At 39.0% G+C, this 16,174-nt stretch overlaps 1 protein-coding gene across 2 annotated transcripts in view; it reads left to right on the top strand.

Annotated features, from left to right (window-relative positions):
- Positions 1-16,174, top strand: part of DAPK1 (death associated protein kinase 1) — an 87,356-nt gene that overhangs the window by 29,737 nt on the left and 41,445 nt on the right. For both annotated transcript variants that reach the window (XM_032095688.1, XM_032095687.1), the window contains exon 3: positions 12,850-13,071. In XM_032095688.1, the coding sequence (XP_031951579.1) occupies positions 12,850-13,071 (222 nt within the window). The remainder of the gene's footprint in view (positions 1-12,849; positions 13,072-16,174) is intronic.

Below are 16,174 nucleotides of genomic sequence, written 5' to 3'. Positions count from 1 at the left end.
CCCTGCTGGAGTCAGGTGAACGTGTAAGGACAGGAGGAGCAGTAAAGATGAGAGCAGAAGTGGAAGGAATGAGGAGAAATTTGTAATTTTTCCAAGCTTCGGACAACAATGGCTTGAAGACCGAGATTTAGTGAGGTACAAAAGATGGACTTACTTGCAAGTGCTGAAGCTGCAGGTGAAGGTGGAGGTTATAAAAATCTGGAAGTGAGACAACTGAGTGAGGAAAATAAATACAGGGAGCTGACACTGGTGAAAATCATGCGAAGGAAAGCTTTGTGTTGTATTAAAAGAGCACCGTGAATGGGATGAAGAGGACCGAAGGTGGTAAACACCAGAGATAAACAGCCAATGAAACCATACAGCTTTTATTCAAAAGTTAGTTTTAAGAAAAAGTGAAAGGCAAACAAGTGGTGTTTCATTTGTATTGCAGAATTTTGACCAAGAAAGGCTACAAACCATACAGCAAAAGAAATGGAGCACATTACACAGTGTCGGGTCAGTTGCCACAGCAGCCAGAGAGAACAAGTCTAGTGTATCCTATGGATTGTAACCAGGAAACCCAGTCACTACCACGGGGGGAGAAAGGACAAGAGAGTGAATACTAGAGGTGCTACGCTCCAAACTCTTCTGAATCTTGGACTTGTCAGGTTTTAGTTTTATTGATCCCTCTTTTATTGAATATGAAAATTATAAAGATTATTTTTAATGCGATAAGAAATTTGAAGACAATTTGGAAAAACAGAAATTAAATTAATTTTACAATTATCTGAATGGAGGGAAATTGAGTCATTGGAAGTTTTTCATGAAAAATCAATAAAAATGTTAACCTGAATTTAAGACTAAATAATAAAGTATATAGGAATACAACATTTAGGCAGCAATAAAGGTTAAGCTTAAGGACTGATGAGAGGATTAAAGATGCATCTTTCTTGCACAGCATTTTCTTCTGAGCAGGTGGTTTCCAAAGGATTTAGTGAAATTTCTGTTACATTATTAAATCATTACCTGCCAATTTGAGTTTATGGATGTTAACTCTTATTTAAAGTCCTGGTAAACTTTATTGTCTAATATTTTTAAACAATTACGAAATGCCTTTATAAGCCTTGACTGTCTCACAATTACTGCTTTGTGTGGCAGTTCAGTTTAGATAGTAAATATTTGTTGAAATATGCATATATTGGAAAACAGAGCTTTCCATTCTTTGCTGTAACTCCCATATTCTTCTTCCTCATTCTTTTGAACAATAGTATCTTTAGAGATAAATTTGAGTTCAATGCAAATAAAGTCTTCAGAGGTGATGTTTTTATGATTTGTTTATATTAAATTTCCAATACATGTTTCTGTTTTAATGCTTTGTTGTAATTTAATATATTTGCCTTTATTTTGGCAATTGAAAGGGTCTTAAACATTAATAATGTTCATAGAATCATGCAAAATGCTGAGTTGGAAATGACCTATCAGGATCATTGAATCATACTCCCGGGCCTGCACAAGACATCTGCAAGAAACACACCATATGCCTGAGGGTTGTCCAAATGCTTCTGAAACTCTGTCAGGCTGGTGCTGTGACCACTGCCCTGGGGAGCCTGTTCCAATGCCCAACCACCCTCCTGATACCCGACCTAAACCTCCCCTGATACAACTTCAGGCCATTCCCTTGGGTTCTGTCACTGGTCACCACAGAGAAGAGATCAGTGTCTGCCCCATCTCTTCTCCTCATGAGGAAGTTGAAGACTGCAATAAGGTCTGTCCTTAATCTTCTCCAGGCTGAACAGACCAAGTGACCTCAGCTCCTCATCATTCAGCTCCCCCTCAAGGCCCTTCACCATCATCATAGCCCACATTTGGACACTCTCTAATAGCTGAATGTCTTTCTTATATTGTGGTTGAACATCATTTACTTGTTCCCGTTCTGTAATGCCAGGCTGTATACTGACAGAGAGAGTTGCAGCTGTTCAGCTTCAAAAAGAGAAGGTTCTGAGGGGACCTTACAGCAGCCTTTCAATACCTGAAGGGGGCCTAGAGGAAGGCTGGAGAGGGATTTTTCACAAGGGCATGTAGTGACAAAACAAGAGGAATGGCTTTGAACTGACAGAAAGAATGCTTAAAAGTAGATATTAGGAAGAAATTCTTTCCTGTGAGGGTGATGAGGCACTGGAACTGGTTGCCCAGAGAAGTTGTGAATGCCCTATCCATGGAAGTGCTCAATGCCAATTTGCATGGAGCTTTGTGCAGTTGGGTTTAGTGGGAGGTGTCCCTGCCTATTGCAGGTCAGTTGGAACTCGATCTTTAAGGTCCCTTCTAACCCAACTGTTCTGTGGTTCTATTAATGTGTGATGCATCATGACTCAAATACTTACCTAAACATTCCTTTAAAGTGGTGAAGCAAACCACAATTCAGCCACAATTAAATACCAAGGAGGTGGACTACATAAGGAAAATACAAGTAGCTTCTGTATTGAGCTGTGAATCAACACAGACAGGTGACAGGGCAACCAAAACCACCACAGCTGAAATGCAAAGAATAGATTTACTCCATTACCTCGCTGACTGGAGGATCCTGAAACGAGGCTGGGCAGCAGAGACACACAGAATGAGGGCACCGGCACTGTCAGGCTCAGTCCAATCCTAGCGGGCGGCAGGGCTGCTGCTGTGTCCGTTTATCCAAGGCCTGCGCATGCGGAGTTCAGCACCATGCTGTGATCTCCCTGTGCTTTTTATGGTCTCTGCTTTGATCTCTCTCCCAACAGGGAGCTCAAGCATGTCTGGGATAGGGCCTACAGGTCTCTGTAAACACCTATGTTATCTCTACACAGAAATTCTACTTCCCCAGACAGATAGAGGATAAACAGCAGTAGGTTAAACATATGGTTTCCCACACCGTTATTCTCCAGGCCTTGAGCAAGTCCACCATCTCCCAGCTTGAGCAAGTCCACCGTCTTCCTTGCCATTCTTTCTCTTTTAACCCCTTCCTCTGAACACAAGCAGAACTTATATCACTGTTTGCTCAAGTGTTTTCATAACTTCTTTCACATTGAATCACACATCTCTGAATTTACTTTTCATAATTCCTTCCACTCTTCTCCCCATCCCAAGGTCCCATGCCAACGCTTGGGAATCACACTGAGCAGATATACATGCAGCTACATGGGGAGAATTGGTGTAACGCAGTCAGAACACCGAATTTCACTGAAATCCTGTTCAGTTTCAAGCTGTGAATTGAAACAGAGCCATTTTTAAAAGGAAAAAAATGTGAAGGCACTCTCCTTGGGTAAAAGAGAGGACTGCATTCTTATCTGGTTACATAGCAGCCATACTTGGCAAGGGCTTTGCATTAGCCTTCAGACAAACTACACCAGCAGGATGCAAATATTACAGGCATTTTGGCTTTTAATTTCTTTTTCATGGTGCTATGTTTCTAATTAAAACCCTTTTCAAGGACAGAAACTCATTTACTTCTTATGATAAAATATATCAAATATCTGTTCACTTCACAATATAGTGTGTATAAAACAAAACATCATCCATTCATATTTTAATCATGTTTTTAAAATCCTCATAGTAATGTATATAGAGATACTGTGCATATTTATATGTACGCAGAGCGTGGCTGAAACTTACGCTTGGTTCTACTTCATGAAATTCAGCCTAATCATCGCGAGACTGCATTTTTTTCTAAGCTTCTTATTTCTGAATGTGAAGAATTATTCAGTCATCTGCAGTTGATGTTTACTGCCAAATTGCTGATACACAGGAACCACTTTCCCTCATCTCTGCGTGATGGACTGTACTAGTTAATAACTGCTTTTCAGCTCAAAAACAGGTGTGTGCATGCATTCACGCTCCAACAGTTTAGCTTGTTTGACATTAAGTATGTTGGAAAAACTTTATCGTGGTTCTCTTAGTAGAATAAGAAAATCCCAAGCAGATCAGCCCCTTTCCTTTGGGTTGGAAAGTTGTACAGGCATGCTTGGTCTTACTCTCAACATAGAGGCACGGTACATAGCCGTCTTTCTTCATCCCCTCTTCTCTGAGTCACCAGAGCCATCTGATTAATCTGCTCCTGCTTAACTAATTACTGTACTGAGGAGCTGTGTTCAGTGAGATGTGATCTTGACCAAATCCATAAATGGATAGACGGTCTCCATAGGGAGCTTTGGCAATGACAGGCACTTGCCTTTTTAGAGGTGTGGCACAGAAAGCAGTTTAATTCTATGATAAACCATCCTCACAGTACGGAATTAAAACACTTTGTAGAAGTCAGTACTGCATACACATGCATATCTGTACACAGACAAAGTAATAGTCTTCTGTCTTTTCATCTCTTTCTCTCTCCCTCCCCACCTCCAATATAACTATTCTTCTAAAATTTTCCATACACTACTTGGAACAATACAATGCATTTAAGAATTAATAATAAATAACAGTAAAAAATTTGTATTTTTCTGAGATACCTTATTTAGATCTGTCATACATTTTTTTATCATGCTGTTATGTCCTCCCTTAGGACTACTGGCTCTTCTGGCTATCTGAGAAAACAGTGAAGAAAATCACTTTTCTGTAGGCTTACCAAACATCTAGAGAAGTCTGTTAGCAACATAATGAAATTACAGAAATCGGCAGAGCAACAGAAACCTACAATTTCATCAGTGTTATGTGCTGAGGTTGACAGCACAAGAGGATTTCTGCAGGAGATAAATAGATAGCTAAAAGGCATGATGATGTGTTTTTAAATTAACCAAACCACAAAAATATGAGGCACAAGCTTTAAAATGCTGGAGAAAAGAATAGATCGGACAAATGCTCTACTTCTCCGTGTCTGTTTTCAGCTGTAATAGAGTTAGTTTTCTTCTTAGAAACTTAGTAGCTCGCACAGTGCTGTGGTTTGGATTTAGCCTGAGGATAATGTTGGTAACACACTGAGGTTTCAGTTGCTGCTCAGTAGTGACTACCCTAAGGCAAGGACTTTTCAGCTTCCCATGCTCTGCTAGCCAGCAGGTGCACAAGAAGCTGGGAGGGTCTGCTCAGCCACGACAGCTGACCCAAACTGGCCAAAGGAATATTCCATACAATGAGAATCATACCCAGTATATAATCGAGGGGGAGTTTTTCCGTAAGAGAGGGGCAGTCATTGCTGGGGGACGGATTTGGGCATTGGTGAGTGTGTGCTGAGCAGCTGTATTGTGCACTGCTTCCCTCTCTTGGGTTTTATTCCTCTCTCTCTCTCTCACCCTCTCCTTTCCATTGCTATTGTTATTGTGACTGGTATTATTAGTATTTTTTTTTTTTTTACACGTCATTGCAGCTATTAAACTGTTCTTATCTTAACCCTTGAGTTTTAAATTTTTTTCCTGATTCTCCTCCCCTTCACACCATGGAGGGGCTGGGAAGTGGTACTTGATTTCCAGCTGGGGTTAAATCACAGCACCATAATTCTTTATTTTCTGGTCCATCATGCAATCTGACTTCAGTTACACAAAGTTGTGGTAGGTAGTTCAGTCTATAAATACTCTTAAAAACTGAACTTACCCCACTGCTTCTTACACTGCTTTGAAAACTCAAATTCTGACTGCTTCATGTTGTCATCTGTTATGGATACTATCAAAGTGCTTCTACAAATTTAATTAAAAAGATAACAGTTACACTGTTCCAACTGTCTTTGAATAGGTAGTACAACAGAAGTTCCAATTGATCTGTAGAGATAAGAAAAGTATCTAAATAAATTATACAGTAATAATAGAGTTCATTTTGAAAGTTGGGGTTTTTTTTTTGCTTAAAATATTATGTAAAGGAAGAAATTTTTTTTATACTTCATGTATTTTGGTAAAACAACTTTAAATGAAATATTTGATGTATTCATAGTGAAGGATAATCAAACTTAGCATCACATACATTGAGTCACTATGGTTGGAATCACAGTACTTTTGGAACTTTTGGGAAAAAATTAATTCTAAGTCAAAAATAAAGAAAAATCATTTAAAAGAGGTGGAGTTTATAAGTGTGTAAATTCATCTGTGCATAACAAGGAATTTGGAAATTGGGAATTATCAGAACTCAGAAATACCAGGTGTCAGTACATTTGCGTTTTTTATAAATCTGATTTTCCCCTTTGCTTCCCCTTCCATGCTGTTGTTCTTTTTGTCTTTGCTGCTTTTCCAAAATAATTCTAAGTAAAGTGTATCAGCATGCATTATATTGATGGGTGTAAATTGCAACTTTGTTTTAACCCCGCATCTGTTGGAAATGTACTGCACAATTGCCCAACACAATTACTTTCCTGCCTGTATAGTTGCAGCACTCAACTTTTTATAGTTTTTACAGTCAAGTCTAGTTTTCTATACTAGTAGTACTTGAAAAAGCCAGTTCTTAACAGTGATCTCTGTGGTCCACCATCAGATTCCAGCTGGTTTATTCTTCTGCTTAGTCACTCACATATAATTTGAGGAGTATTTTCTCTTTAGCTTAAATGCTGTATCATGTTTAACTCCTCTTTTTTTGCTTTAATACTGCATTTTTCATTTGACTCCCAAAAGTACTACTTCTGTTACGCTATGGCCACCATGCCGGTTCCTGTAACAAGTGTTTATGTGCAGCCTGAAACAAGTTTATGGTGATCAATAGGCTTCAGGTGCTTCCAGCTCCTTCTCCTACCAGGTATATAGATGCTGTTCCTTCATATTACCAAGTAGTCAAGTACTTTGAGTGCTGCCACTTGGACTCAGTGTGGACTGTGAAAATGCATTTGCTCACCACGACCACAAAGCAGACAGCTCCACTACCAACTGAAAGGTGTGTGTCTGTGTCAGCACTGGAAGTGCAAACTTGTTACTTATATTGAAAACTGCTTTTTCAGAGCTGTTAAAATTGAAAAATATAGATATAAATAGACTAATAATCTGTTCCGTTTCCATGTATCTTTCCTGGATCTTTCAGCTGTCTTGTGATGTTCTCATCTTCATATTCTTTGTTATTTCTTTTCAGAGCTCTCCAGTACTTGGAGAGCTGGCAGATAAATAGCATTTCTAGCATTCTCTCAGCTTCTGTGTTAGAGAATTAAACACTGTGGGGCAAGAGAAGGAGCACAAATATGGTGAGCACTGTACTCTGACTTTCCTACTTTCAGAGTCTAAACAAATATGGTAGGACCTCATCAGTCAGTCCTGCAGCCATTCCTTACCTGCCTGTACTGTTTAGTTTACTGCAAAATTAAAAATGTGATTTGGGAAAAGAGCCTTTATGTTCTACAACATTCCCTCTGTGGGAAAAAGAAGATAAGTGCATGCATACTTAGAGAAACTGCCTGAAAAGAAGCCTTGTTTTAGACTATCCCAATTTCTTTATCTGTCAAGATAAATGAAGTTTTTTTTCTTGCATGCAGAATGCTGGTAGCTGACACTAAAGCTGCTATTCCATACAACAGTATTCCAAGACAACAGGTTGTCTTTTTAGTGTGCTACTAATGAAAGACAACTGCTCCCCAGTCGCATTTTCATGTAGTACTCTATTATCATGTCAACCAAGACTTACCCCGATTTTGCAAGACCATAAAGAAGAGAGAGGAAGGCAGAGAAAAAGTTTGTGTCCAAACTGTCTTTGCAGCTAAGCTGAAAATATTATTTTTCTTTCTTTGGAAGGTAGAGAGGGACTTAATGTAGCTATAGCCCTTCACAGTTTGTGGACAAGTCTTCCTCTTCTTTGGAAAAACTTGGATACTGCTGCCTCACCAGCAAGTCTCGGGAGAGCTAACCTTATTAGCAGAAGCAAGTCAGATGCCTTTGGTGACAGACAGGGCTAACGGATAGCTGTGGTTACTGACGGAGCTGACTGATGCTGGGATGCTGCTGGGGCTGCACATCCCCTGCTCCACTGGTCTTCCCTGCAGCAGATCTCTGAGGAAAGACAGAAGTGTGTACAGTATGCTAGTAGGTGTTCTGTTGGAGAAAACAAGTAGTTCTCTCGTTAAGTTGCAGTTTCTTTCACAGGCTAATCTAATAGTATTATGTAAATCTCTTTCTGTTGGATTAGTATAATTTTAAAAAGGGAAGTAGTCAAACAAATAGTAGAAGTAGTTGAATCTCAGTACATTGTGTTTTCAGAGTTCTGTACTGAACACCAAATTTTTAAATAGGAAAAAAGTGCCTGCATGTCAGAAACATACTCAAGCATCCTATTCCTCTGATGGCAATTTAATGCCTTTTCCTTACTCCTATTTCCCACTCCCATTAAACTTTGGAATGCAGAAGATGGCATGAAAAATTGCCCCGTTCTTGGCCTGTTGTGGCAATAACTACTAGAAAATTGGTCCCTGGCAGTTACTGGGACAGTTGACCAACTCTGTGTCCAGCTTAGAACTCTTTCAATGGTTTCTTGGGGCAAGAATTTTACTCCTCACAGAAGAAGCTAGCCAGGAAGGGCTGGAGCAGACTGCTGGGAGTGGGAGGGAATACAGAGTGTCAGCCACTCCTAATCACTGTCGTCATCCTTGTGGAAAAAATGAAAGGACTTTTTTGTGGTTTCCCTTTGATTCTAAACCAGCTGTCTCTGTATTTAAAACATTCCTTAATTCATGCTAATGAGTAGTTGTTTTGTGATCCCATTAAGCCAGGACCAATAAAGGTTGACATATAGGTGTTTTATTGGTGCTTCCATCCCATATCTGCATAACTTTTGCTTATACATATATTTATTTTAAAGGGCAGTGTGTCTCATGATGTAAAAAGGATGCAGAAATGTCATGATTAGGTAATGGGTTAAGTACTTGCTCTGAAGTGAGTCTGAAAAATCACTGGATGTGGAGGTATGCCAAGTGTCCCAAAAAGAGCAGGTTTAGGGTAGTAATTAAGTGCTGGTTGAGTAAGAATTACAAGATCACAAAACAAATTACTATTATTAGCAGAAGTATTTGTTCTTACATCAAGCTGTCATCCTGCCTTACTTTTGAACCTGATTCTGCCACGTGGAAAAAAATGATGTCAGATACTTTATTAAATGTGAATTTGTGATTTACTTAGGGGAGAGAGCGCAGGGTGGTTGGTGTAATTTTCTCCTAAAATGGCAGTCATTTTTTGACTCCATGCACTTTAAATCTAACCTACAAAAGCAAGAGATCTTAAAAAACTAAAGGGCTTTTCTGGCTTTGAAGATGCTGTATGAATGAATGCTGAATCTGAAAATTTGGGATCTGTGGGAGGATATTACTGGATATTCTATGAATGTTCTATGCCTCTTCAAAGCTGGTTTATACCAGCTTGTTGCTACAGTTCTACAAGGGGAAGCCCAGTAAATACCCTTTGATTTATACATTTCCTCTGCTTTTAAAAGAGGAGTTTAGAGAGAGTTGTAAAATGGTGTGGCTTAGGGATCCCAGGCATGAAACAGCCCCTTTGATTGCAGCTTAAGTGTGATCTGCGTGTAGAGTGTTTAATAATAAACAGCTAATTGTGCAGTTATGTGCTGAATAAATACCACAACAGCAACAATAAGAAGGCTATTTGGTGTATAACTGACACTTACTCAAGATACTTGTTAGTTGATAACTTTCTTGCAATCTTAAGCTGTGTCACAGATTTTTGGAGCCTCACATCCTATTAACTGTGGATGAGACCAGTCTTTAAAGTTATGTGGTTTTAAACAATGTAGTGGACTTCTGCTAACACTTTTATATTGAATAGTGATAGATCAGGGCATCCTTCCAACGGGTTGTTGTGGACAGAAAATAGTGAAAGACTGAAAAAACAAATTGTATATCTCAGAAGAGAAAGAGAGAGGAGATCTACTTGTCTTATGCAGCCCCCTTTGTTCCAGTAGGTCAACCTCATGCTGTAACATCATAGTTGATTCATTGCCAAAATAAGATTAAACAGTCTTAGCCTTAAAGGCATCAGAAGCATGAAATGGCTTTGGGGAATAATGTAATTCAGATATGAATAATACCATGGAAAAATCATCAACACAGACAACTCTTAATCCCCACCAACTTTTATAATTAAATCTTCTCAGATATCAGAATATATTGTATGTCTGTGTAGTTCAGATTTATGTTTTTGCTTTTTTACTCCAGAGCTGATGTTAGATGTAGTTTTGGTTTTAATATTATATTTTGGGGTTTGTTGTTTCTGGGTTTGTTTAATTTGTACTGTAGGGCCTGGGGGTGGGACAGGGATGTTAGGGGTTGGGTAGGGGGGAGGGTAGTTTCTTTTTTGTTTTGTTTTGTAGATTTTCTATAATGCAGTAGCTTTTTCTAAACTTACAGACTGAGCATTGGTAAGGAAGTGGTTAGCCATGCAGCATTCAAGCCTATGGATGAATCATAAGCAGAAATATTTTTCTTCCTATATCAGGCATCTAGACTTCTAGCCTGAAAGCCAGCCAGGTGGTCAAAAGACAACAGCAGCTTTTGACTTCCTTGTATTCCATGAGCTTGAGTTTGGAGTTGTGATGGTGTGTACATCTGTCTACTGCTCCACTTTGTAGTGTCTCTGAAGCTGTGAATTTTCTGGGAAACTGACTGCTTTTTAAATAAAGCTTTGTATCTCTGTGGAGATGTGCATGCTGTGGGGGAGAGTGTGAGACAATCACTTGCTTTTCCCCCTGGAAGCAAGAGCCACAAAGGCTGTGTTTTCAATTCAGCTGTGAAAATACCTCTACTCTGGCAGTCCAAAATTGCTCATACCTTGGAGATCAAACTCAGAGGCACTGTTGCAGGAAACGTTTTTGCAAAATTGGACTGAATCAGGCAGAGAAGGCTGGTGAACCTTAGGACATCTTGTCTAGCTCTCTGCTGCCAGTTTAGGCTGACACAGGTATTCCAGTGGTCTTTCCCTTTCAGTCACATATGATTGTCTTACATGTTAAAGAGCATCTCTGATTACACTAGCAGACTGAGTCCAGGCAAGTGAAGCAGGTCTTCAAGCCTGTGTGTGATAGAGGATATGGTGTGATCTGAAGCACTGCTCTGTCCACTGCAGTTTGTAATAATATTGTGGGGGTCCCCATACGGTAAATCTGATCCTTGAAAACTTTGTGCGGAATTGGGAGCAGGTGGAATTTAAGGCAAAGTTATTTTTCACACAACATAACATCTTCTCACAAGTTCATGAACTGATTTCATTAAACAGTGAAGAATGAAACTTGAATGGTGATCATAATACTGGAATAAATATAAACCTCAGCTTAAGATTGTTGACTTAAGACTTCTCTCAAAGCTTACTTCTCTCACTACCCATGGCTGTATTCAAAGGTTTCCCAGCTGGTGGTGCCTACTCTAGAGTGTCTTTCTAGGAGTTCATAGGAGAGGTCCTGTCTTTGCCCTGCCTTCTATGAGTGACAGTCATTTAGTCTTGCCCAACTGCATGTCCCAGTTCAAGACAAGTTTGTCACTCAGGATACTGTGTAGGGTCAGAGTAGTAATGGTGGCATGAAATGAGTAGATCTGAATGTTATACAGCTGTTTGAGTAGTCAAATCTACTAGGGCTAGCTCTGTTCTAAGTCTGGTTTAAAGAACAGCTTTTCTTCAGTTAACAGCGTGGGCTAGCTTTGAAAACTGTTCTCATTAGTATCATTCTGTAATTCTGTGATTCCTTCATATGGTGAAAAAAGCAGGAACAGAATTTCTAGAGAATCCTCAGCGAGAGATTAGAGAAACTTGAAAGAAAAACCAATTTTAGAAATCCTGTTCTTGCTTTAACTCAACATTGGACTCCCGGAGATATCTGATCTAGATCAGCATGTACATCTAGCAATAGCAGGCTTGTACATCAGTGATAGTGTGCTGGAGTCAGCAGCTTCCTGGAGTTTCTTCTGGTTTGTAAGACAAACACAGGTTTTTGTTTCTCAATGCCTCAGTACTCTTCTCATCTTCAAACTTGTATTTAACAGGATGATACAGTAACAGTTGATGCTTTGAGAGGCTACCTAAATACAGACTAGACAAGAATAAGGGAATAAATGTAGGTATTTATTTGAAGGGCCTTCAAAGGTACACCCTGTGGAGCCAGAGGCTTTTGCCAAGATGGACCCCAGTGTGGACGACAGGTCACGAGTTCTTCACACTTTTATAGGTTTGCTTCATTTGCATATCAGGGTTAATTCTCCAATTAAAGCTTCAGTTTAATGATGTAATTTCCCCTCAGCTTGCCCCACCCTTTAGAGGCTTTTGGTTTATGTATATTGGGCCTAGGACAGTCAGAGTGTCCTTGGAGAGCAGGCCTGGAGAGGCTTTGTTATGTCTACCTGGCATGAGAGAACAGCAGCTAACAGGCCACAAGAAACTTCAGAGTTACACACTAGGCAGTACAGGATTTGAAAGATATGAAAGTTAAAACCTAAGGCATCGCAATAATTCTTGATACTACTGTATTTAGTCAGTGCTTTAAAAATCTAAAGCAGTGTCATGAAACTGTTTTGTTTTAAAAACTTTTTAAAAAACAAACTTGAGGATAGAATAAAGTGAATATTGACAAATCATATAGATTGTAAGAAACTACAAATTCTCCCACCTGCAGAAGAAAAAATGCTCAACATGCATATGGAAGGAGAAATCCAGAAACCATTACTTTTGTCCAGGAATCCCCAGTAATCAAAAATCCAGTGGTCCTCACTGATAAGGTGTTACCTTTTACTTACAGACATGGTGAAATGTGTACATTTGTGTGATACAAAAGCCATATATTAAATTACCTTTCCTGTCTCTTCTAGGTTTTTTTCAGATATTGTTCTAGATGGCATAAAAAGGGGCAATATACTTTAGTCAAGCAGAGTTAAAAGCTGATTTCCCCCACCACAGTAAACAGGCTTCTCTTAACTCTGAATTTTCTTGAACTGAACACTCATCATCTATTTTTTTTTAGTGGGCAGTTTGCCGTAGTGAAAAAATGCCGGGAGAAAAGCACCGGTCAGCAGTTTGCAGCAAAATTCATCAAGAAAAGGAGAACGAAATCCAGCCGCCGTGGAGTGAGCCGGGAAGACATCGAGCGAGAAGTTGGCATACTAAAAGAGATTCGACATCCTAATGTGATTACGCTTCATGATGTCTATGAGAACAAAACAGATGTCATTCTTATTCTGGAACTGTAAGTAACTCTAGAGACCCATGAAGGAGTAGCAGAATATTTGTTTCTTTGTTTTTCAAAAGCAGACACTTTCAGAATTGCAGTGATTTAATGGAAGTTCCTTATCACCCCAAAAGAAAATAGACAATAGCCTTAGAAATCTTCATTTCTAAGTCAGTGTTGTAGCTTCCTGATTTCTACATATATTTTTCACTCTGAATGCACTACAAAGTTTTTAAAAAAAAATCAGCATCTTTAGGATTTTTTTTTTCTGATTGTTACTTTAATCACTGTTGGTGTTACAGATCCAGAAGAATAGCCTGGAACTAAATAAATTAATTTGAAGATAAGAGCAGAGAAAAATAGAGATTCCAAGTGAAGATTAATTTAGCAAATTTTACTGTGTTCTATATTGGTGTAAAGTAGCCTCAGTGAATGCTTTTTCTCTTTTTCTAATGCACATAGAACAGAATCTTCCCAGTTCTCTCTTGCTGAAATGAGAACTGAACTTTAACATTGTTTCATACTGGTTTAGTTCCCAATTTTTCATCCAATGTCATTGCTAATAGAGTGAAGTAAATATGTCAGCAGAGACTACTTCTGCATTTTTTCAAGTCTGGTTTCCAGTTCCTCAAAGACTGCAATTGTAGGAGCTAAGCGTTACTCACTTGTTAAGAGTTTGTCAGTGCCTTCTGCTGGAATGTGCATGTCTTTACATAGATTGCATGCCTGGCACTTTATTATTGCCATACTTGTTCTGTATTGGTTAACCATGCTTTACAGTTAGTATTTCATGCCAGCAGAAGTCTTGGTACCAGAATCATTGTGCCTTTTTCATGGCTGTTCATGTGTTTTTTCTTGTGTAGGTTATGTCTTTCTGTTTACTAGCTTTGATAAATGGTATTTCCACTTACCTTATAAAGATACTTCAGTTTTGCATGGTTTCAGTAACCTGTAGGTTTACAGTATAGATTTGAAAAGAAACCTGGGAAGTAACTTTTGGAGTTACTTCTTTTCTATGGTCTATATATGCATGATAATACTTTGTTATGTTTATGCAAGCATATTTCCACACTTCTAGTCCAGCATATGATGGTTTATTGTAATAGTTGTAGTCTGGCTTGGTTTTTTAGTTCCAGTTGTACACACTTGCATTAATTTGCCAGATTTGGATAATTTAAACAAGTCTTTTTTTCCAAACTAAATTATCATCCTGTATAACATAGAAGTTCTTTATATTCTTACTGCTTCTGGGTTTTGCTCAGAATTCTTTGAAGTGTGACGTGAATACATGGCAAAATTAGTGTGATGCTTCTTCCTCTCCCCACTTGATACTAAGTCTCACGTTCTCTTGCCCTATAACCTTACTGTCAGAGTATTGCTGCTTCTGCAGCTCTTCTGCTCTGTAATCTGTCCAGATGAAATCAGGCCAGTGTCTGTACTTGAAAGCTGTGAGGGAGACTTGGTAATCAAAACAATGGTAGGAGGAATGGGACTATTCCACCCACCCCCACTTTGCACATGGAATGGGAGCCCTTTTGGCAGAAGGGTTGCTGTGTGTGTCAGTATGTCCCCACTACTGTCCATTGAGCAGAAGAATGACAATCTGCATATTTCATAAACTTGATGGCATGAAGCTCAGCAAATTATTTGCATTGCAATTTAGGTAATTGTTTTATGAGGCCAGCAATCCATATGTTGTTTCAATCAGAGATTTTTTTTTTCACTTTTCCAAACTGCTTTATGAGCCTTTCAAGTTGAAGAAGTGCTATTTTGGGTATGACAAAGGTAATGCATTTATTTATTTAGACAGTTGAAGAGGAAAAGATGACATTAGCAATTGCTTTGTAAACTTGAATATGCTAACTGCTACAAAGTTTTGTAGTTCTCAAAATCACCATGATGTTACATAAAGCTATTGAAAAGACAGGATTGTCATTTTAATCGCATCCTTAGGCATTAAATATGTAATCCTTTTTCTCTAATGTTCTAATATTCACATTTTGCCTAGGGACCTACCCTCCTGACAGTCTTTGTTCTTACAGAACTATTTCATACGAACAGAGGTAAAGCTGCGATCTCATTAAATAACCTGTTTTGCTATCCTCAGAATCTATCCTAAGTGTCCATTTTCCATTCTGATTAGAACATAGTATATCTCCTGGCACTTGTGTTCTGTTCTGACTACAATAATGAGGCAGTATACCACACAGAGACACAATTTTGTATAACTGAGCAATTGCAGCTGCCCTTTTGTTGCCATGTGTCAACATGCACAGTCCCAGGGCAACAGGGTCTATGGCCTGTTCACTACTGATTTTTATTTTCTGCTTCAGCAAGAGCTTTGCCATATTGCGTACAGCCTCCTAGACATTTTTCTGCCATACTAAATGGCGGTTTCTTAGAGGTAAGCAATTGACTGGAGAAGGGGGAATGGCATCAAACTGAAAGATGGTAGACTCGGATTGGATATTAAGAAATTCTTTACAGTGAGTGTGGTGAGGCACTGGAGCAGGTTGCCCAGAGAAGTTCTGGATCTCCATTCCTGGAAGTGCTCAAGTCCAGGTTGGATGGAGCTCTGAGCAATGTGTTCTAGTGGGAGGTGACCCTGCCCATGGCAGGGGAATTGGAACTTGATGATCTTTAAGGTCCCTTCCAACACAAACCATTCTATGATTCTATTCAAGGTCATGATTTATATGCAGGAATAGGTGGGCAGTTGGTTAATTATTGCAATGGCAAGGTAGGTCCTCACAGCACGGAATACAAAACAGAGTGGCTATATCCACATAGGTGTTTGGAATTTTTTCTTTCAACTACCTTATATCAGGAAACTGATCTACCAAAAAACCCAAGTTCTATGAAACATTTAATTTATGAAACTTTTAAAACCAAACCCTTCCTTAAAAGATTCAGCAGCCATGCACAAGCGTGAGATGTCCTTGAAGAGCCTTACTTAATTGCAGTCTTTTGGTATATTTAGAGCATTCAGACATATTTTCATAACTCTAGGTCTTAGGTGTCTCCTTTCTTGACTTGGAAATAACCTTTTAAATTCCCACTCTGTGGACTCTGTCATCGTCTTGAAAGGAGTCTTATGCATATTACATACAAACTGGAAACC

Source organism: Corvus moneduloides, chromosome Z (genome assembly GCF_009650955.1).
Source record: "Corvus moneduloides isolate bCorMon1 chromosome Z, bCorMon1.pri, whole genome shotgun sequence".
Taxonomy (NCBI): Eukaryota; Metazoa; Chordata; class Aves; order Passeriformes; family Corvidae; genus Corvus; species Corvus moneduloides.
This window is presented reverse-complemented; position numbering and strand designations above follow the sequence as displayed.